The sequence below is a fragment of the Pyxicephalus adspersus genome, chromosome 2, assembly GCF_032062135.1.
Source record: "Pyxicephalus adspersus chromosome 2, UCB_Pads_2.0, whole genome shotgun sequence".
Lineage (NCBI taxonomy): Eukaryota > Metazoa > Chordata > Amphibia > Anura > Pyxicephalidae > Pyxicephalus > Pyxicephalus adspersus.
Window position 1 is genome coordinate 142,898,949 of NC_092859.1, and position 24,710 is coordinate 142,923,658.

At 38.5% G+C, this 24,710-nt stretch overlaps 1 protein-coding gene across 1 annotated transcript in view; it reads right to left on the reverse strand.

Annotated features, from left to right (window-relative positions):
* The window catches only part of RGMA (repulsive guidance molecule BMP co-receptor a), a 48,460-nt gene extending 23,903 nt beyond the window's left edge, over positions 1-24,557 (reverse strand). The window contains exons 1-2 of the mRNA XM_072402688.1: positions 24,458-24,557; positions 249-364 (exon numbers count right to left, since the gene is read on the reverse strand). Coding sequence (XP_072258789.1) covers positions 249-364; positions 24,458-24,471 — 130 coding nt within the window. The 5' untranslated portion in view covers positions 24,472-24,557. The remainder of the gene's footprint in view (positions 1-248; positions 365-24,457) is intronic.
* Positions 24,558-24,710: the final 153 nt, after the last annotated feature.

A 24,710-nucleotide genomic window follows, 5' to 3' on the forward strand; every position in this document is an offset into this window, starting at 1 on the left:
TATACTTCACAATCAAGCTTTCTAAATTCTGAACATTGTTGGATATTTTGTTTCTATATACAATGTATAGCATGCATATTTTATTAGAATGTAACAAAATGCATTGCATTTCCATTACTTGTTCAGAAGTGTTTAATCGAACACAATAACCGTTCCTACAAAAACATTATTATATAATAAGCAGTAAATAGGAGTCGGTGTATAGGACACCTTTAGCACAAATATAAGTCACGGAGGATTGTTCTTACCTGTGTGTAATGTACATAAGAAGACGGTGAGGATTCTGAAGAGTCCCAGGGCTTTGGGTCCTGCCCCTCTCCCCATACCCATCCATCCAGCTCGGGCTTTAACCACAATCCTCGCCCTGGACAAACAGAAAGGAGAGAATGGATCACACTCCTGCAAGAAGACCAACTTGTACAAAGCTCCTGAAACCAGCAACACTGCAATGAAAGAATACACTGTGCTCCCTCCTCCTGCACAACAGTAGGGCCATCAATCACCTTTGTTGCCTTCCAATGTCTGGCCGGTTTCTCCTTCCTATCCAGCCCCCATGTGTGTGATCTCAATGTGATCCACCCATTGCACAGCCTTACCGTAGCAGGAGGAGCCCGGATTCCTCACCAACTCATCCAACAACTGAGAAAACACTCAAAGCTGCACACAGCCCAATAAGTAAAACCCCTGAAGGGAAAATAAACACAGGCTGTACCTATCCAGGGATGTTTGTCACCAGATGTCACACGTTCTGAGAGGGGAAAAATGTGTGACCTTTTCATGTAACAATTAACACAACATGGCCTTCCCTGTGTTCACTAAAAAGTTACCAAGGTATAAAAAATTAAACAAAAAACATGTATTTCCTGGTGGGCAATCTTCTAAATTACATGTGAAATAGCTTTCTTATTTTTATATAGCACCAACACATTACGCAGCACTGTACATTAATTAGGGTTCTTTAACACTAGGTACGGATGGGGTGCACAGTGTCTCACCTTTGGGGTCTATTCATTAAAAAGTGGACGAAAGAATTTGTTCACAACTTTTTTTTTTAATAGAAACTTTGAAAAGTTGAGAAAATAGTCACTGTGCTTCTAAAGAGGCAGAAACTCCTTTCATTTGTAATTTACTACCAGGGCAAGCGTCAAAAAGGTGTCATAATAGACAGCATGTAGCCAGGCCACTGCATGTGCTATAGAAGTATTTCTCAAACTTTTTAACATGGGGGAACCCTTTGAAATAACTTTAAGGTCTTCTGGGAACCCCTGCTATAAATACTGTATCCACAGCTCACAGTATATTAGTGTGGTGGACACTATTTTTTATTATTAACAGGATTTATATAGCACCAATATAATTTGCAGTGCTGTACATTATTAGGGCTCATTCTCGCTAGGTGCGGGTGGGGTGCACTGCATCTTACCTATGGGGTCTATTCATTAAAAGGTGGAGGAAAGAATTTGTTTACTTCTTTAATAGAAACTTTGAAAAGTTGAGAAAAGAGACACTATGCTTCTAAAGAGGGCAGGATTTAATCATATGTCTGCTTTTTGATAGCATGATCCCCTATTTAATGTACAGCTCTGCATAATATGTTGGTGCTATATACATACAGTTCATTAATAAAAAAATTGTTGTAAATAAAATGTTTAAAGAAGCAAGAAAACTGATCTTTACATCAAAGTGTCTAGGTACAAACCTGTCTAGAAGAAGTAGATCTGATCTATGGATCTGGAAAGAATATTGGTGCATACAGAGGAACTATCAGGAGCAATTATTTGCGTTGCATGGTTCATTCCCTTGGAACCTATAGCTCCACTTTTCTTTACTTTACTTTTCATTATTTTTCATTCTACTGAACAAACTTCCATGGCCAAGGAGCAGTTTACAAAAAGTCAATTTCACAAATTTTAACACGGAAGTAATTCATAATTTTAATAATAATCCATCCTCATAAAATAATAACCTCCATGTACACAAAGTTATATTTGCATTAGAATCCGTCAACTATAAGGAACACGTTATGCAAGTTTCAGAAGTTAAATGTTTGAGCTTGTGGTCTTGACAGAAATATGAATGCAAGTCACAGATATCCTTTTAACTCTTTCTAGAACAGATCGTCATATCACATAGGCAAACAGCTTAAACTGGAGGGGGGGATGGAATGCTCTTTACATTCATATAGTGCTGAAATCTTTTGCAACTCATGCAGAGTCCATAGCGAAATACCTGGAACCCCATGACATTACCCCTGCCTTCTCAGAACAGAGCATTCTGCCCGAATATGCAAATGCCAGATCTTAAAGTGCAACTTTTAATGCAATTTAGGTTGATCAGTAAAAATAAATAAGGTATAGATGTTTCATGGGCCAAATGTGCTTTCACACTCATCTCTGCATTCAGCCAGTGGGAAGGTCAATCAGGTGTGACCATGTAATATCCACAAGAACAATATATACCAGGTTACATTTCTCTGCATCCCTGCATTACAGTGGAAATCATCTCATCTACATGAGGAAAGGAAGGATTTGCAGTCACAGTGGTGAACAATTGAAAGTCCTCAATATGGTAATAGGAAACTAAAGAGCAACAGAGGTCTTGGATGTATGTATGGGAGCTCAGCTACACAATGGAATTTGAATTTGAAAAGTAACAATACACTAATTAACATTTGCTTTCTTTAATTTGGACTTTAAGCCACACAACTAATAACCCATACACTCGGGGACAGACCAAGATCATATATATTACTTGCCACAAACATAGGTGAATGATTAAAAAAAAAGTCAAATATTACCTTAATTTAAAACAAAATGTCAAACTGTTCATCATACCCATACACCAGTCATATGCAAAACTCTTTTTCCCTTTAGCTTGGCCCTGTCCTATTTCTCCTCCTCAGCTTCCCTGTTGGTCAAGTTGTCATTCACATTACAGGATCAATAGGAAGACTTGAGAACCCGAAGGACCTGTCCAAAGGCTTAATAAGAAAGTCATGATTTGCATATAAAACCTCAGCTACTTCTGAATCTACAGAGTTTTGTACATTTTTTCCTATAGCTAACCTCTCTGCTCTATTTGAATTGCCCAATGTTTATTACAGGTCTACTTGAGGACAAAGTGCACCATTTGCAAACCCACTTGCTGCTGTTTTTAATGCATATCTTTCATCAACTGCTGATGGACTCCCAGGGGCACAATCATTACCAGAACTAAAGGGCTCGTTATTGAGGAGCAGATGTTCCAGAGCCGGAGGGCCTGATGTGTGACCACAGCCCACACTAACTCATGAAACTGCTGACAAGGAAAGGCGCAATGGGCGATGGCCATCTATGACAACACCGTCCATTGGGAATCTGCTGTTTATAGCAAATTTATTGTGATAAAATAAAATGATATTGCTAAATCATCCTTTTGTGCCTCATCTAATGTGGAGTTGTTGCCGTCTAATCAGTTGGTGTCTGTTGGATTTCTGCACTGGTTTCTTTGACACCTCTAAGTATTATTTATGCGGATTATTTGCCAGAATTTCCCAAGAGTCTTGTCATTCATTTATGGGCATGTTCAGAATAATGGTACTGTGCCATGGTGTTTTCAGCTCTTGGGTACCTACTAGGCATTCAGAAGTGATACAGGCTTTTCCCAAACACCTGTGCAGCAGGTTGCAAAAGCCAAAGTAGTAGTGAATTTTTCACCTTTTTTTATAAATTACAACAGCTTAAAAACACTAAAAGTAGTGACAAGTGGTTCAAATTCAAGAAGGTGGGCAGCTAATGGCCCCTGAACTTTGTATTTGGTGCAACACTGCAGCCAACAACTGCCTACAAAAATATATATTTTATTTCAAAAGATATGAAAAATGAACTGACTGGTCCAATGTCAGCCATATTTACAGGCAGTTTTGACTGTTAAAAATGCCCAAAACCACCAATGTGAACATGGATATTCATTTCAGTGTGTGCTCAGAAGTTGCATTACAATCATTGGTTCTATAATCACACAGCAAACTGAGATGAAGTTAATAGCCACTTGCAAACTAAAGCAGTATTTAAAACAAAATCCGGAGATCTCTCTTTACTTCCTTTCTCGGCGATACAACAGGAAATGGGGGAATATCTCTCCACAGTAACAATGATTATCATTGGAGTGTTGAGTTCACAATGGATTTAAATCCATACTTCTAAAACCTCTGATCACAGTTTTAAAAGTCACAATATCCTAGTGCATAATTTAAATCAAAGTGTGTATGTATCATTAAAAAAACTTGGAGTGCCCATGTCCAGGGGCTTTCCCTGGGTCACATATAGACATGCAGAAGGCTGTATTTCATGGAATCCATCTGGATCTGCACATTACAGTTAACCCTTCCTTGCACCCTCAATACACTTTTGGGGGATTTGCACTTTTCTTTACTCTTAGACATTATGTACAATATTCGTTATAGGAGAACTTTACCAGTCCTTTACATGGTTGCTTTAGCCAAAATCTCTTACAACCCCTTTGGTAAGTGCAGGGTTAATAAGCAGTAGTGTCAAATCAAGGTAAGATGAATACATTTTCACCAGGCTTCCAGTATAAACATTTATAAATACATTATACAGAGCACTGATAAAAGCAGGTCCATGGTGAGGAAAGATAAGCACAATGTCATCCAATTCCATTAACACGTATAAGAGAGATTAGTCAGAGCGAGGACCCTTCATTCTGTTCTGGCCATGTGTACACCTTTATTTAAATCTGCAACGCATATGTACAATGTATTCTGTGCTGCCATGTGAGGATAAAGTGAAATCAGCCAAATGCTGCAAAAAATAAGTTTCATCAGTTACCGAAATAAGGGTGCTGATATATCTGTGAGCCATTAGATCAAACGATAAAGCTAACCCGGCTTGAATTAATATTTCAAAACTTGGACTTTGTATTTATAAAGAATCGGCCCCAGAAGCATGTAGAAAGTGTTTGAGCAACCTTAAGCTGTGATTTCAGTTTTCTGTGTATAGATGATATGACAGAAACTCCCATTTTCAGAAGCTGGCATGGCCGATTTCTATATTTCCTCACTCACTATGGGTTTCTTTTAATGGGAGTGCTGGCTTTCACTTTAAAGGGAGATGTGGAGGCTACCATTTCTACCTTTTTCATAGTTTCCTAGCTGTATCTGGCTGCATATTTATGATTCAACTAGAACAAACATGCAGAAAGTCAATGAACTCTTTATCTGCCTGCTTATTCCAGATTAGTGACTGAAAAAGTAATAAAGCTTCAATATCATCATGACACCCAGACAACTAGAATTTTAGAGCAAGCCTAGGTGTTCTAGGTTCAAATCTTGGCTAAGACACTTTCTGCATTGAGTTTAAATTGTCCCTGTGTTTACCTGGATTTCTTCCTACATCCCATAACAAATGTGTAACTTTATTGGCTTTTCAAAATGTCAGAGTAATTGGAATAGGTCTATGGTATTCATAGTGGATTGTGAGATACTCTAAGGCAGGGGTCCCCAAACCCTGGCCATCTGACAGGTGGGTCGTGGGAGCACAGAGACCGGCAGAGGTCAGGGACTCTGACAGGTGCACTCCCCAGCGGGCTCAAGAAAAGGACTCCGCTTGGGGGGTGCACTGGTCAGAGCTGTGGACCATGACTTCCGTACTGCAGGCTCAGGGCTGTGGGCTGGTTTTGTCTCTGGACACAACCCACCCACTCTTCCATCGCAGGTCTGAGCCTGGGCGGGTTCTGGCATCATGACGTCACTCAGGGGGAAGTTTCTTCCCCTTTGAATGACACAGTCCGTAGATTGAGTGGTCTGCGAGCTGCAAAAGGTTGGGGACCACTACTCTAAGGGACAATTAGGGTAATTTCAGTCCCAAGTGGAGCCGCAGTTTGCTTGTTGCAGGCTTAGCTATGGTTCCAACTAGGAGTAAATGAGAACCATATTTTTTGCAGATTGCGGTGCAGTTCCTGGTGGCAAAGTTGCTGTTGAAAGATTTGTTCCTCAGCCCCATGCAAATGTGGTTACCTTTGCCAGAGTTTGCTGTGTGCCCGGGAGCAGCCAGTTTTTCCCTGCAGGCCCTTCGTGACATGATTAGAAATCTGTAAAGCACTGCATCATATGTTGGTGCTATAAAAACATATAGTATAATAAGAACCACTCGCTATGCAAAATAAAAAATACTCTTCTCTGAAGATATTATATTCATATCAAAATATTTCCAGATTTTCTATCGCTAGCCATAAACAGATATCTCCCAATTGACAATGCATTTTCGGAGATGGAAAATATCTGCATGAGATACAGAACATATCCAATGCTTGTTAGCATCTACTCTTTCCAAAAGTTTCTTGTTCATTGCCAGCAATACTTGAATCTCTTTGTTTGGATGTGTGGCCGTCCATTCGTTGATGGAAGCCTTAAGCAAAGACTTCAATGGTTGTAATAATTTAGCAATATGAATACAGCACTACCATGTTTGTTTATTTCAGTCTACAAAGTACCCCAAGCGATGTCCACTATAGCAGGAGTAGAACAATGCGAGGATATTGTCCCATTGCCAGGTCATCCATTAGTTGTCTTCCATTGGAAACTAAGATCCCTCCAGCCTTGTACTATATACCTCCAGATGTCATTTGCAGCATCCAAATGCATAAAATCCAAGAACACACCATTAGGGAATGTGTAAACAGCTATTATTTATCCACTTTTGTTTTCTGTTCCTTTTACGCATCATTTGCACAGAGAAAGGAATAAACACAAACAGAAGCTATTAAGCCCTGGGGAAAAAACTGCAGAGGACTGCAGACTTCCTAAAGCAAGTGACAGTTATTTAATGCTGGGAATGGTATATTCACGTTGACAAATAAGGCCTCATTTATCAAAATGACTTTTATACAAGCTGCCTGTCTTACCTCATAGCAACCTTTCAGGTTAAAGACTGGAAAGCACAATGACAGCTGAATAAAACCTTCAAATGTAGCTATTGCATTATGGCCTTTATTGTGCAAAAACTCTTTGATAGATGACGTGGGTATATTTAACTATACATAACTGTACTTTTTCATCATGTGGTTTAAAAAAGGAGCTTAAAGGGTGAGGAAATGTTAGAACAATGTATTTTGAAAGTCTCTTTATTTTAAACTCCCTACCCCCCACCACAAACCCTACAAAAGTCTATGGGGTTCTACTGCATATGTATGAAAAAAAGCCAGACAAAGGATGAAACATTACTGGGACAATATAAAGTTGTGAAGGCAGAAAGTGGATAAGATGAGCTTGGTGGGTTGGGTAGGAACAGAAAACTTGAAAATGTTGATTACTTTGCGAAGGGTGGCTCGATGTATGTCTTTGCAATTCTAATAATTCGAGTTCCCTGTCTATATTCCAGATATTGCTCTGCCTACCTGGGAACTCTGTCCTGCCTATCTTTTATTCTTTCTGCATCTCTTGTATCCCTATATTATAATAAATAACCCCAACACCCTTCCTAGTCCGATACTCAGCTTTCCCTGATAAAGGGAGCCACCACTGCTAGACTGCACAGTAGCTTGTCACAATGTTCCCCGGCCACGACTACCCATGCATTTCGCACCCCAACATTTTGTTACAAAGCTACTCATTCCTATAGAGCTAGAGTACTAGCAATGAATAGTGAGACAATAATATCACGGTGCTGTGACTGACACCAAATCTGCAAAGCAGTTTAATAAGTAATAACTGTGTGGATTTTTACAGCAAAGTCTGTAAAGGTTTTTAGGGCAGACGGACACCTACAGTGGTGGTTAATAATTCAGCTTCTCAAAAAAGAACAACTATTTAACATCTCCTATTTAACACAGAAGTGCATGAATCATTTCAGATAGAAACTAGTGGATAGTTGTGTGTAAAACACTGGCTGCAATTTATTTCACCTAAAGTGTGGACAATAGCTTTGTAGCTTAGGTCTGTGGGAGAACCTTAAGAACATCAAAATATGCATCAATTTGTCATTCATTTGATGCTCAGAAACCATTTTGCTAGCTTTGCTTACCTGGGAAGTAAACAACACATGGCAAGAATTACTACAACTGGGCACCAAGACTTCTAAACAATCACCAAACCCCTTAGAGCAGTATTCCCAAACAAGGTTCCATAGAACCATAGGGTTTCTCCAGAGGTTGCTAGGGGTTCCTTGAGCAATGGCCACTTTGTGTGACACCAATGGTCCTATTGGTTATCTGTAAGGGTGACATTCTTCCAATGGCTAGTAATGTAAAAGTCATTCTTTCCAATGACCACCATGCTAATGTACTGTAATCTGTGCGTATAGTAATTTTCGAAGGGGTTCCCTAGAACCTGGAAGTTATATCAAGGGTTCTCCTATGTTAAAATAGTCCAGAAACTCTGCCTTAATGGTTGGCGTATATGCTACATCATTTTTGCTGCAGCTACTTTGCTCAGTATACTGGCTATATATTCTATAATAAAATGATTTTTAAAACATTAAGAAAATATTTCAGATCTCTATTTTATTTCCCCAACAATATCCTAAACATATCCATATCAAAAACGTCTTCCAAGTCTACTCACCACGTAACCTCCCTCACAAAACCGACTTACACGGAGGTGTAGGTGATCCGCGTTCATTGTAAAATTAAACAAATATTCAACAAGACAAATGAGTTTGTATGCATATCCCCCTTTACTGCCTATTCTCATTCCCTTGTAAAAACATAAAGCGGAAAATAAGTGAGATGAGACACCTGGCAGCTTGACAGGATCTATCTTCTCATAAAGGCTAGGTGAGGTTTATGAGCCTTGTAAAAATACACAGAATTCTAGGTGCATTAGCAGGGAGAGAAACATTTCCTTTAATTTCTCGAAAATAAAAAGTCAGGCAATCGCACAGAAGCTACAAATAAGATCTGATTGCCTCGTTTTACAAGCTTCAGTTTAGCTGCCTGATTCACAAATTACAAATTGTCAGATTTAAATGCTGTATATGAGAAACCCCCACACACTAATAAATGTGATTTCTGTGTGCTATGTTACCGGATTCTATTATGCAGTGCAGTACAGCATGCACGGTTCATACAGTTTATCACATTAAAGCAAATACACACCTAAATTAAAGGGAAATTAATGAAGCTTCCTTGATGGAGTAATTTGAGTTTTGCAATGTATATGTTAAGGTAATTTGGTATGCATTCCTGATTTTTTAAGGCTGGAGAGAATACTCTTTCATCAGTAAAGCTGGGCGATCCAGCAAACATGGAATGGATTCCTTAAAAGTCATTTGCTATTTGTTAGTAAAAGTTTTCAATTCTGGACCAGATCCATTTCAGGTTTGATGGATCACCCTGTTTTACAGATGAAAGCGTATCCTCTCCAGCCATGGAGTGCTTTAATAAATCAGGCCCATTATAGGGAGTTATTGTGATCCTTTGTAGATTCACCACTAGAAGGGGTTATCAAGAGCTTCGTGGAATGACTAATTCACAGCAACAACTGAAATAAGATCAGCCACAGCATCAGTAAAAAAAAAAAGTCTGTCCCCTGCTAGCATACTGCCTAAGAACATTTGCTCTTAGTATAGGTGCAGTGGCTTCCTTGCAAAATTCATAGAAACCCCCTGCTAAGTTAAAGTTTCTCCAGTTACCATGTTTTGTTGTTTTCAGATGTATAGGTCTGACTTGTCAGAAGGGGTGGAGGACCTCTGCAGAGACCACTGGTACCACACAAAGAGAAAAAAGTTCTTTTTTGCAATATACTAGCAAAGGGCAGGCTTTTCTACTCAGGCATTGGCTGCTCCATGAGCAAAAAATCCAAATGGTTTTGCACAACTTTTGTTTAAATAAACCATTTTCATGTGTTATCCCTGCACTCTAACTGTTCATGCTTTATTCTGCATTGTGTTTCTGTGTTGAAGTGGCCATCTTGATAGAGGCAGGGCTTTGCTTCCGAATGTCAGAGCCTCCAGGAAGCAGAACAATGAAAAGTACAAAACTGACATCACCAAATCTTCCTCCAAAAAGATGGCCTTTGGTCTCACACTGCATATATACAGTCCTATGAGGCTATAAATACAGGAGAGCCTAGATAAACTCATAACAGCAGTATAGGGGGGGTTTCTCAGGAAGAATCAAAGACAAAGGAACATTTTACATGACACTGCATTTACATAATTAACATTACAATTACACTGAAACCTACCCAATGACTGGAATGCTGGCTGTTTACTCTACTGATTGCCAATACTATATGTATTGAAACATCATAAGCATGCACAAACAGCTTGTTGGAAGAGGGATGACCTGGGTGCCAAATTTTCTTTGGGGGGAAATGAAATAATCAGTTTGGATTGCCCTGACCCCAGATTGTTTGCCCAGACTTAGTTGGACATGATGGGATTGGTGTCCAGGCATATGGATCTTCCCCAGTCCAACCATTTTCTTACATCTGTAGGCACCCTATGATTTGAGTAGAATTAGCAATTTAATATTACCCCATCAAGAACAGAGGACATGCATTGCTACACTTTGCATATTGTTCTTTGCATTAATAAATACGAAAACAAAATCTAATTTATATTGAGAAGTAATTTTACCATAAGTCGCAATAAATTCCTTCATGTTGGACGAAGAATAGAAGAGCCAATGCTGTTGCTTTTTGCATACTTTAGCTAGAAAGGACTTTGTTATGACGTATAGCTGTCCAAAAATAGGATATACACAGCTGGCAATATCGAGGGATACCTGATTCAGTCATCTTTGGATGTCTTGCTCCCTGCAAGCTGGACTTGGCCAAGGAACTGGCAATGGAATGAACAAGGAGATGGAGATTCACACAGTAACTTTTGGCACATCATGGATGATTAAAAAGGGGTCCTATAGCACCCAAGGCAAAAGGCCAAAATGCAACCCCTTACATTATTTGAAAACTACAAGGTGGCCGACTCTTTGGTTCACCTTTGCTTATAACCATCACTTGTGATGGGGTGTGGGCACTTATTGACATGAGTTTGTTGCCTCATAGCAGATGGAGTAGCTGTCATATCCTGTTTATGAATACTTCATGCTTGCAAACATCCAAGTGATCATAATTTCCTAGAATAATTAATTAGGAAGGTGACTGCAGCACTTTGCTGAATAATTGCTGTGAGCTTAATTTCTTAGAGGTTGTGTGAAAATACATACAAATCAAGTCAATAGAGTTTGTAATGAGGTGTACCATATGCAGAGCCATCTGCCTGCTTACGTACTAAAGCAAGAATAAACATGACAGATCTAGAACCTTAGCGGTGATAGTTATTTCCATCCTGGTTGTCACGTTTATGACAGCTTAAACAAAAATTGCTCTGTGTAGCTAAAAGCAAAAACTGTAAACAGAGGGAACTAGATGTCAGTCAAGTAGCCACTGCAATGCTATTAGGAGCTTATTTTATTTTATTTTTTAATAAGCAGAAGCAATCTTCCTAACCAATCCTATAAACAGTGCATACTTTCCAGTCTCCTTTACATAATCATGGGCAAAACAGTGTTGTGATGACAAACTGTAACTAACATACATTAGTACTACTACTTCAAAATGTGGAGACCATCTTTGCCCTAATGTACAAGAATGTTTTCCCCAGCATTGAAAAGCTGCAGTGAAATGTCCATTAATACCAATGCATGGAGATATTTTGAGGCTCATGTGATGGTTACCCTATACAGGACTATAAACCCTCATAAATGTTCAAAAGTGGCCCATATTGGCATATGTGGGACATTTTGTGCAATTTGTGTCCAATTTAATGGCGTTGAAGGACGCCTCTTCAATATCCTCTCCACCACACGACCTTTATAAATGCTTTTAATGCCCAAGGCCTCCAATAACAAATATAAACTAGGGTTCCTAAGCCTATAAGTAGGAATTGCATTTCATCAATGTAACCTTCATATAGAACAGTGTTTCTCAACTTTTTTAACATGTTGGAAACCCTTAAAAAAAACTTTCAGGCCCTCAGAGAACCCATTTTATAGTTAATATATCCACAGTTCACAGTACATTAGTTTGTGGTCAGCGAGAATGTTTCTATCGTTGCTGGCCATTGGGAAGAATGTCATCCGTGCTAATAGAATCCATGCCAAAAAAATCATTGGTGTCACCTAAACTGACCTAGAGGCAAAAATTGCTCATTGCTCAAGGAACCCTGGTTGGGAAACACAGATATAGAACATGACAAAAGTCATCTGTTAATATTATCTGTAACACACAGGTAAAAGAGATAGGCTTTTAGAAAATTTTGCAACATGGAATGTCTTCTTTGGATGTGTTCTGGAGTAAGGTTTGGTATTCGCAACTAAAGGCTTCTATTGTGGAGGTAGACTAAAGTTAAATAAAGCAAACTTTTGTTGTGTCCATACAGGGATCCTCCATACTTAGGCTTCTGGTAGACAGAAGGGGCAACAAGGTAGTAATAGTATGGTAGGTATTGTGTGCTACTTCCACCAACTCATAGATTGTAAGCTCTTCAGGGCAGGGTCCTCTCCTCCTTCTGTGTCATTGTCTGTATCTGTCTGTCATTTGCTACCCCTATTTAATGTACAGCACTGCGTAATATATTGGCGCTGTATAATAATACATTTTAGCAAATCAAGCACACCCATTGCTATGTTCTAAATAAGCAAAGCACATCTAATTAAAGGTTCATCTTTTGGAAAGACACAGATGGTTCTAAAAGTGGATCAGAATAGCAATATCTCTCTCATATTCCCTGTGCTTTAAAAAAAGACTCACAGTCTCAACCTTTCCTAGTTCTAGAGAAGAATTGCAGTCCATGCAGGATTTAAATACTCCAATAAAAGCAGAACAGGTAAAGTTTCTCACATTCTGTGTGACACTTAGCACTTCAGCTTCCTATGTTATTTTTTTTATTCTTTGCCAAGCATTCCAGAAAGAGACTCGTATAGTTTTATAGCCGTGCATCTGTTTGATGTGGGTTCAAGTCAATGACACAGCAGATAAGATGGACTTTTACCCACAGCATTATAAAGATCTTTTTTTTCTTCAATAATTAATGACATCGCACACACACACTTAAAGCAAATGGACTTGTAACCCGGAAGAGGAATAGTGGCTGAATATTGACTAAGCCAAATACATGAAAGGAAAGAGAATAGTAAAACAAGAACAAACATTTGAAACAAGTACATAGGTTCTAATCTGAATTCAAAAGGAAACTTGTCAGCCTTTGTTGGTATTTTTGGTTGTATGGTGGTTTACATGAACGCATGTAATATATATTGATGAGAACATAAAGAACATATATTTATGAATCTGGTTATTTGTTTGGTATGTTATGCTTTGGTTCTGACTTTCATATTCTTTGTAAAGGTTTGATTTATTAAAGCTCTCCAAGACTGGAGAGGATAGACTATCATGGAAGAACCTGGGTTATCCAGAAAACCTGGTATGGATTTCATAAAAATAATTTGCTGTTAGTTGGCAAATGTTTTCGATCCTGGACCACATTAATTTCAGGTTTTCTGAATGACTCAGTTTGATCATTGATAAATCAGGCCCAATGTCAATGAAATGGGTTGTGGCTTAACTAATTCCATGATATAGGGGTCTATTTAGAAAGCAGTGACCCTGGCATTTATCATGCATTTTATAGTAGAGAATCAATCTCATCCATGAAAGCTTCACCATCAGAAAATGTTGTCTGAATGTCAGATTCACTGCTTTATAAACACAGACCCCATTGATATGTGGACTGGGTAGACTGGAGGGAGAGAAGCAATGCAATACTACCGGTGCTAATCATTAGTCACTATGATTACTGGTTTATATCAGAGTTTTCTATAGTATGACTTTTTAATGTATGTAATAAATTATGTGATATCATTTGACATTTATGGATTTGAAATGATGTGTCACCCTCAATAACCTGCTATTGCATTTGCCAGCTATTTAAAACTTTTCAAAGCAAAAGTCCCACCTAAAAGTGTCTGCTATTACTTGTATTACTCAAAAAAAAAATCCTTTATGTATGTTCTGATTTAGCTGCACGTTTACCCACATCTGGGCTATGCCCACTTGAATGCCCTTCCCCTGTCCTGTAATGGTATTTCATTGGCTATAAAGGGCGCATTTATTCAGAAGGGTACAAGTAAGTGAGTGGAGGGAGAAGTCCAGAAGGTAAGACCCTGGTAACATGAAACTAAATCAGAGCACACATAAGCATCTTCTAGATTCAAAGTTAGAACAGATCTCAAGCAGTTTTTGCTCAATCTTTACTAAAAAGAGGAAACTAAACTTACAATATACAAATTGAGCAGACTATTTACTGCAGAAGGAGCAGCAAGATCCTTTTTGCAATAAAACAAAGAAACCTACCGGTTTGCAATATTCAGCTCAATGTCTGAACTCAGCATAGCTGTCCACCAGGAGTGAATTGACTTCCATGCCAATGCTTGGGATTCATTCTGCTCTGGTGGATCAAGATGGGCAGGATCCTGAACTCAGAGGAGGAGGGGGTAATAGTGCCAGCTCTGGAGGCAAGAGAGCAGAGTTTATTTAAGTAAGTAAAAAACAAAATTATTTTCTTGCAAAAGGGACATTATCTGTCCCTTCTGCAAAAAACAATCTGCTAACAATTTTTATGTTGTAAATTTACCAATGTATTATTCAGAACTTCTTTTATAACATAAATTCCTGGTCTACCTCTCAATTCAGAAGAACACTATGTTAAATCCATTTATAGACAACACAGAAATAATCTCAGCATTGACAAACCACCCCAGAAGAGCTCAATTTATTTTATGCTGAAACAAATATAACATTAATGCTGCTACTGATGTCAGAAGAAAGTCTTTGCTTGAGTGAGATCGGATATATAAATTTTAAATTAGTTTACACAAAAAAGCTATTGAAATATTTATAAGCACAAACAAGAACACGTGTGTAACTTTCACAAGTGCTGGTGGTCCGGATCATACGGGAAGATATATTTCCAAACACAGCCTGCTTCCTGTTAGTAGCTCCATGTGCAAAACAATCTATACAACATTCAAGATGAGCCTGAAATGTCCTAAAGCTAAAGTCCAAGATGAACTAATATTGTTTCAATACAAATGGCACGGGTATTCTTGAATCTTTGTGTATTTCTTCCAGATTTTCATCATAATCCCTACCTTTGACCCTGTGCAGAGGTTTCAAAAATAAAGACCAGTCACTATTGCTCTCTCTCTATGTGCATAGTGACTGGTCTTGTATCCGCCCCCTGTAGTTTTCTTCTTCTGCGGATGAATTTGCTAGGTAGCCCCTACAAGTCTGCTCTCAGCATAGGCTATGTGCAGCACAGTGATATTGGCACTGATGCATTTATATAATAATACCTAAGCTTGCAAATGCATTTGGTGCACAAAAACTAGATTTATAGCCTCTGTGAAGGCTCTGTGCCTGGAAATGACATAATAAGCATAGCATATACTTGCAAACTCCTGTTGTCTTACATTGACTGTCTTCATACCTTCCACGTGTGACAATACTCCCTTACAACTTTTACCACTGCATTTACACATTGCTTACCGCTACTGCAATGAAAATCCACTATTCAATTATGGCACCAACATGCACTTCTCCACCTATCTCCACTAAACCAACACACCGTTATACATGCTACCACTTGCCCAGTACACATTTTTTATTTACTGCCACTTCAACAATGCGCACATATTCTCCCATGCTACCAATGTACCAACATGCAATTATTCACTCAATGCCACTGCACTGGTGTTATGGTATTCACTCGCCACCGCTGACATTTGCCACCACGTCCTTATATTTTAGCAGCTGTTTCTACTGCGCCAACACACATTTTTCAGTTCTTACCACTGCGGATGCCATTGCAACAACACCCACTGGCACTGCCCTGGATCTCAGGTATACAATTGCCACCACTGCACTAACATGACCTTCCATATTATATGATATTTAAGGTATTTCTGTAAAAAAAAAAAAAAAAAAAAAAAAATATATATATATATATATATATATATATATATATATATATATATATATATATATTACAACTTTGGTTTTCTTTACGTTAAAGTGGACCTATCATCAAATTGTTTACATTATATAAAATAGCGGTTAACCACATATCCCAGGAGGCTGCAGGTTGCTCATAAAAGTGCAGATCTCACTGCGCATGCTGCATCGAGCATGAGAAAAAGGGGCTGTTCTGAACTGTAAAACCAAAATGCCTAAGAAGGGTTGATGACTTTCCATCTCTAAATTTAAATGATAGTTCTGCTTTACCAATGCAAAGAACAATGACGTTATACAAACTGAACATAACTTTACATCCTTGCCACGTTAGAACTAAGAAGAACTAAATACTACAGCACATGGATTATTTATAATGGTGCTTCACCTATTCAGATTGCTTTACTTATAATGCAATATCTCCTGACAAAGCAAAAAGACAAACCTGACTGCTGCAGAGAAACACACGGTGGCCAAAAGACCAGAAGACTGGTGTATGTTTATTTCACAAGAGTACTTTACATGCCAGACATTTGGGATCCCGATGAGTTTTCCATTAATACAGTATGCTGGAGAAATATGTTCTACCTTGATTCACACTTCAGTATTTGGCAGCACACAGTGGTCAGCGCTGTCAGAAAAGCAGAGATCAAACCCTTATATGTGCATGAAATGCATCTAAAGCTCAAATGTAGATTTGTACAGAGAGAGTGAATGTTCTGAATTCATACTGACTGGCCTACGCTAGATGGAGCACTTGTTAAGCTGCCCAAATTGCATGAGATGTTATATCTCTGCCAGCACTTAACCCTGTGTGGGCCCTAGAACATCACCAGGTGGGCACAACACCTCTGTATGACAGTAAGTGTAAGCCATCGCCTAATTTATGGAAGATATAAAGAATATTTATGGAATATATAAAGAAAATTTGCTATCAGATATATTCCCACGTGCTTGATTTATTGTTGCTGTAGCTAATTGTTCTTGGTATTATCCTAATATAAAGAACTAAGCAGATCGGTAATTGTTTGCTATTTGGTATAAAAAACTCCGGAGTACCCCATTGCATTAATATTAATATTTTATGTTTATATAACGCTGACATAATACACAGTGCTGTACAGAGTCCATAGTCATTGTAATAACTGCACAGAAGCTCACAATCTAATATCTCTATCAAAGTCCCAGGCCACTTTTTGGGAGTAAGCAATAGGCAGCTTGTTTTTGGGATGTGGAAGGAAACCCATGCAAACATGGAGAGGATATACGAACAAGCCGAAATTTGAACCTGGTACCTCAGTGCAAGGCTAGAATGCCATTGCATTTTATTTCATAGGTGGTGTTCAGTACCAACCTACCACTCAGCATTGGGATAACATCGACCAATACACATGAAACTGCCCAACATGCCATCATTCCATATAAAGTCTAAGGGAAATCTCTGAGACTAGCAGTTCACTTGTACCTCTTCTTCTTTGAGCCTTAATAACCTTGGACCAAGGCTAAACAGAAGCAAGAAACGAGAATACTTCTATAGCTTTGAAAAAGGAAATAGGGGGCTAGGAGCCCATGGAGCTCTTGCAGGGCCTTACTTACACCTTTGGCCTTGTGCACACAAGCAGATCCAGTACAAATCTTGCATTCAACAGTCCAATCTGAATATCGACCGACTGGAGTCTCAAAACATTGCATACTTGTGTTTATTCTCTGCGATGGGCAGCAACTGAAATTTTGAGCAATAGTCTCTGATTCAAAAGTTGCTTGCATGCAATTGCTAGCTGATGATTTGTATTCATGTCAAACCTTTTCATCCATTCAGATCAGTGTGAGCAATCGATCTGTGTACAAAAATTTGGGTGTAAACCAAAGTCAACGTAGCCTTAAGGGTCCTTCTACATTGATGCCCATGAATTCTCAGGCACAAGGCATGGTATATGTCATTTTAAATGATAAGCCAACACACAAGGAAATGCAGCTGCCTTATAGTGCAGTGTGGCAATTTTCCTTCTTTCTATATTGAGGCTTCCTAAAGGGCCCTTTAAACGTGTAGAAGCTATTGTAATGCGATTAAAAAAAACAAACACAAAAAAAAACAAAAACAAAAAAAGTTGTAAAGGATCCCTTTAGGCCACAGCAAAACTTCTGTTATCACACTTTTGGTCTGTTACATAAACCTCTGAAAATGGAAAGTTACATCTTTGTGTGAAAAAAAATATCTGTTGACCCTGCTAGAAATCAAACTGTACTTTTTAAAATATTATTATTAAATAGTATTTATATAGCATCAACATATTACCCAGCACTGTACATTAAATAGGGGTTGCAAATGACAGACAGATACAGACAGTGACACAGGAGGAGGAGAGGACCCTGCCCCGAAGAGCTTGCAATCTAGGAGTCATTTTTAAATGATATAATTGTAACATCCTAAACAATATAATATTCCGGCACTATTGTCTGTACTTTGAATAGTTGACACGTCTGCACCATATGAAGTCATTGTATCAGAGTTGAAAGCATGAACCCACAGCTAGATATTGTAGTAAATAGCAGTGTTTAATCACTGTATAATAAATGTGTTTTTCTTGAACATGGATAACGTACGGCAGCAGTGTAAATGGTAAGAAAATGCACCCAGAAGCAATTCTTGACAGCTGTAATGTGATTACAGCTTAGAATTGAATTAGCGGTCTTGGCCTGTTACTGTAATTGTGAAAAACTGCAAAACACACAATACAGCGAGCAGCAAACACTGGCTACGGCTTTCCAAGCAATCTTTCAGAATTAGCTGCAGGAAAAATCCTGCCAATTTCTGTCAACAAGAACCGATCTCTTAGGAAAACACAGGCTGTGCACAAGCAACATGTGGCTCTTCGGGTTCTGTAGAACTACAAATCTCAGCATCTTCTTATAGAACCTGACGTTTTGGAACAGTAAGAAGGACGCAGGTTTGCTTACAGATCTCCACTTAATCACTGGACCAGGTTGGAAAGAAAGATGAAGTTGCGCATTAAAGAAGACAATGAATAATAGTAGAAAGACAGCTACAGACAGGTCAAAAAATCTTACCTGATCTCTACCGTCTTTTCTGTGATCAGCCAGCACCAGGACCCCCTCTATAGTCACAAAAAGTGATGCCTGGGTGGTCCTGACATTCCTGTTTATGGTCAAATCATAGGAAAAAGACATCCCAAGAAAGCCAGCATCTACCTATTCTCCAAAATCACCTTATCTATAATTTTCATTTGATCTCCCAAATCATGGAAATGAACCAGTAAATAGGTAATAAAAGGACTTACCTAAATAATCTATTATAACGCAGTGATTTTGCATGGCCAACATTGGGGCCATATCATACTATCCTTCCTGAAATAGATTTGGCTGGGTACATACCTAATATTTAAAGTAAGGGTATGTCTTCTCCTCTCCAAGTTTCTTCCCTCATCTGCTCCAATATTTTAAGGTTTGTAGCACACAAATGCTTGCTCTTGCCTCCCTCAATGCAGCGGTTGGGTACCATATATACAAATACTGACTATACATATACACCTATACAAATACTGACTTTCTGAAAGTCCGGACCTGCCTAGGAACTTTAGCAAAGCTCCAGCACCCAACCATGAGCAATCATAGCAAGGTTAGGAATATATACCTTATGCCTGTATAAGGTCTCACCATTTGCAATCCCCTTTTAATACAGGTTTACTGTACATCATGATGTTGGAGATCAGCCTGAAACAACATTGTTAGTAATGGTCAGTAATGGAAAATCCCCAACTTTCTAATAGGAAGTTGAATGAAGTCAGATGCTTTTGACATTATGGTTGGACACTGCAAATAACCATTCAATGTGACCACACCTTGAATTTTGTATCACATATTGGAACTTTTATATAAGTGTATAAATATAACTTTTTGATCTTGTCATATTTTAAACATTATTGACATAAATTACTATGTTTTATAAATCAGTATATGATACAGTGATTGCTTTATACAAATCTATTTATATCAGGCATCTGTGCGGTGCAGCCTTTCAGCAGCACAGCTTCCATGTGGAATCAGTTGACATTTTGTACGGTATTCTAGCCGGTGCAATCACAGTGAAATATTAGCTTTACATATGCTGGCCAACTGTATAGGTCAGAGGTATCCTAGTTCCTAACGCAACCAAAATTCATGGAGATAAAGCCCCTGCCAGCAAATCCACTATCATATATACCGATTACTTCCAGAAGGTGGCAATATTAACCCTGACCTACAAAGTATGGATTTGCTTTGCTTGTACAGAAGTTATTTACATGTCATCACTTCCATCACAAATCCTAAATATGGGGACCATTCCTTTATAACGATGAGGGCAGAGCCATGAAAATTATTCCATTATGGTACAACAGCCAACTGTGCATCCTCTGCTTTATAATATAGGCACAGCTTACATTTTTATGGGTATTTGCATATGGATATTTCAGGCTTGTTAGCGCCAGATTTGGAAATAATGACATGTGCAAGGTATTGGAGATGGAACCAGTTATTCTTTCCTGTTTTCTCTAGAAACACAAATATTTAAAAGGAGCCCATTCACACCTATGTACTGTAGAAACATGCATGCATCCCCATGTGCTGGAGCTTTTTTAATATGGTGCATTGCATTACTTAAATGATCTGCCTCCCCCTGCATCATTTCCAGCACTGTTGCACTTTGCTACAATAAAAGTGCACTAAGGACACATTGGGGAACCATTAAAAATGATTGGGACCGCAATGCACATTATGTGTTGCTTTAACATTCAAATATGTAAATGGGCCCCCTTAAGGTTTGATTTTGCAGCGAAATGTGCACAGCTTGCATACCTCACCAAATTCATTGTTTGCCAAACAGTTGGTACTGAAGAAAAGTTACTTAAATACCAAAATCACAGATTACAGAGCCATTAGTTTCAAATCACATACACCTGTTCCAGACATGTTAACCATCATCAATACAAGATGTGGAATGCTAAGATTCCCATAGATCAGGACTTAGGAAGAAACTAACCAGGACTAGTTATTTTGTCTAGTTTCCAGCAGACATATAAATGGCTGTTTATCTAGAATTTAGTGAGGGTATGCGCACAGCATGAATGCTTTTCTGAATTGTTGGCATAGGGAAAACAATCAATTTTCAGGCAGTGAAATTAATTAACCATCCAGAATCAAATTAATCTAAATGACGCCACCTGCTAATGCCCATTTCCTAAGGGAACAAACAGTGGTACAAATTCTACCGGAAAAATACAACTGTGATTCATTTTATACAGCTCTTTAGTTGAAATGGGATTTTAAGAAACATGAATATTCTGGCTTGTGAAATTTTTTTTTATTGCATATACCCAATACAGGCATCATCAATGAGAGTTGAAAATGAATGGATTCACCAGGAATCAATTATTATTTCATTGTGCAATATGAGATACTTGCCAAAAGCTGGAGTCGTTTTATACGTCTATATGAAATTGGTTATCTCCCATTATGTAGGTTATCTCCCATTATGCAATGCAGCCAATTAATCATGAAATAGTGCGTTACATGGCTTGCCCATAACTTCCAAACTGTCACCTTTCTTTAAAGTCGAGGAGCAAAAAGATTGTAATAACTAAAATGTCAAATGTGAAATTGTGGGAGAGAAGGACAATGTACCTGTTAGATGAAATACCAAGAGAGAGATAAAGCAGAAGACACATTAGGGGGTGGACACTGGTAATAAAAGGGAGAAACGGAACCAGGATGGGAGAGGAGAGGCGGAAGAAAGATATAAAGAGGAGAGAAAGACAAAGGGGGATAGGGGTGTAGACAGAAGGGGTGCACAGCATTGGGCAAATGAAAGACAGAGCACAGAGGGAATGATAGGAAATGTATAAGAGAGAGGAAAGGGAAAAGAAAAGGTTGTGGAATGGATAAGGGAGAGAAATGGATTACGGAATGGAGAAGGGAAAGAAAAGATTGATAAGGGAGAAGATGGGTTGGGAAATGGATATGAGAGGGAAGGGGTTGGAAACAAGATAAGGGAGAGAACAGTTTATGGAATGGATATTGGAAAAGAAAAGGTTAAGGAATGGAAATGGGAGAGAAAGGATTACAAGAATGGATATAGGAGGGAAAGGGTTATGGAAATGGTGGTGGAGAGAAAGAGGAATATTGAGTGGATAAAAGGGAGAATGGGTTAAAAGAAAACACAGGGAAAGGAAAGGATTATGGAAATGATAAGGGAAATAAGCACAGATAAAGGAGAATAAGGCTTTAGGAATGAATAGGGGAAAAGAAGGGTTACAAGTTTGGATAAGGGAGGGAAAGGGTTATGGAAATGATAGAGGAGAGGGAGGCTTTTGGAAAGGATAAGGGAGTGGAAGGGTTGGGGAATGGATAAAGGGGAGAAGGGGTTACAGAATGGATAGGGGAGAGTACGGGGAAGTGGAAGACATGGGCAGACAGCAAAGGAATAGTATGGAGAAATAAAATTCCTATGAAATTGGAATATAATGGAGGAAGATCTGGAGACATAGAAAAATGCTAGGCATACACTATGTGATCTTCCTATACACTATGTGACATTCCTGATCAATATGAAGATCAACATACTAATCAATCCCTTGCATTCAACCACAAGTATCCAATGTACCATCCACTTGCTCAATGATTTATCTGTATTATGATCAATTTCCCCATCATATCTTACCAATAGTTGGAAAGTGTGTACAATGTTCAGCTTGACATAGCCTGACATAAATTCTTGATTAAATAACAATGACTACGCAAAATATTTGTTTGGCAATATGATGATTAACCAGTCCAGAAAAACTAATTTTTGACCATTTATTGATCAGTTGTAAACATTAGGAGAACTGGGGGTGAGAAAAGATTGAAAGAACGAGGGAGACAGAGGAGAAAATTAAGAAATGTGAAAAGGAAATCAGAGAGGAAGATATAAAGTTTAATAGAGGAAAAGGACAGCGAGACAGAATATGAGAGAGGAAGGTGACAAGAGTGAGACGCAACAGAGTACAACTGAAATCATTAGATGTATACAAGCTGCAATGTATAGAAAGACAGAGGTGACATATGGTATTCCAATACATACAGAGACACATAGAATTATTTGTGTGTGTATATATATATATATATATATACATACATAAACACACCCAGCATATATGTGATACATATATAGAAACACATAGCCGTGACACATCATATATATACCAGGGGTACAATAATCATTGCTGCACCTTATTGAAGTCAGATCTAAATACTCAAATATAGACCATGTTTCCTTTCCCCCCACTGTATGCTCAATACATGACCTGATATGTTTTATGACCTATAAATTCTGTGTTACATTAGAGTATTAGTAGAGTACATTAACTATACCAGAGAACAGACAGAAAAATGACACAGAGATCAGACAATCACAATCCTACAGTGGATGCCGGAGGAATACAAAGCAGCAGCTTACATCAGTGACACCTGTGTACTGCTGTCTATACTTGCATAGACTATGAGATATATATATATATATATATATATATATATATATATCTATATATATATACACACACATATAGATAACTTTATCACATGCATTGCACCTCCTCTCATAGCACTGGGTGAATCTGCCATCACATGGGGGGACAATACAAATATTTTGGAGATTTCTACAGTCAGCAAAGTATATGGATGCTTCAGTGCTAATAACTGGGAAGTGTTTTATAGCAACTTTATATACTGTAATAGTTTACAAATAAGAAGAGGAAAAAGTTCAGACTTCCATGAAAATGTAACATTTCAGCACATAAAGGAAAGATCACAATGTATCTGATGTGAGTTCATACTCCATGTGATGTGTGTTCTATTTATGTTATTGGTGCTCCAAATAATAATAGGAAAGAAGTAATAAAAAGAAAAACTACAAAATAAAAATATAAAAAAAATGGCAAAAATACATTCAAAATCAAACAAAATATTAAAAACACAAAATAATGATAATAAAAAAAATAAATAGTAAAAATAGAAATGTTCTTTATCTGAGCAGACTTGATCTTGTTGCCTCTTATCAGAGAATGATGGAACAATGCTGATACACATTCAAATTATTCAAAGCATTGAAGTTATCTCATGTAAATATATGATGGGTCTGCCCATTCACATTGCATTTGGATTGTAAAAAGAAATAGTCAGTGCTGGAATGACACATATGCTGGGCTCTATACACAGATCTCTATAGAAGGGTGATACTCTCATATGGGGGTGACCCCGGTGCAATCCATCATCTGTTGCACCTGAAGCTGGGTGACACCGGACAGATGTTGCACTGCAGTCCCTGAAGTTGTCTATGAGATCCGGGGGAAGTTGGAAATCTTTGAGGTTGGAGCTGAAGAAAAGTGAGATGGTAACATAAAATGTCTCACTCACCTTGTCGGCTTCATGAGCCTGCCCAACCCGCGGGGTCACCCTCCCATAGGACGTGCGGGGCTCATACGGGGGTCACTCGTCCTCTCCCCCACATGCTGCAGCAACGGACACAGGCAGAGTATGAGCGGAGCGCAACTAGCGGCTGGAGCCCCGCCCACACCCCACACAGACCACGCCCACCGATACAGACTGATCGATGTGTGCGCTGGAGGGACACCGAGACCGAGAGATCCACCGACAGCACAGACACCCA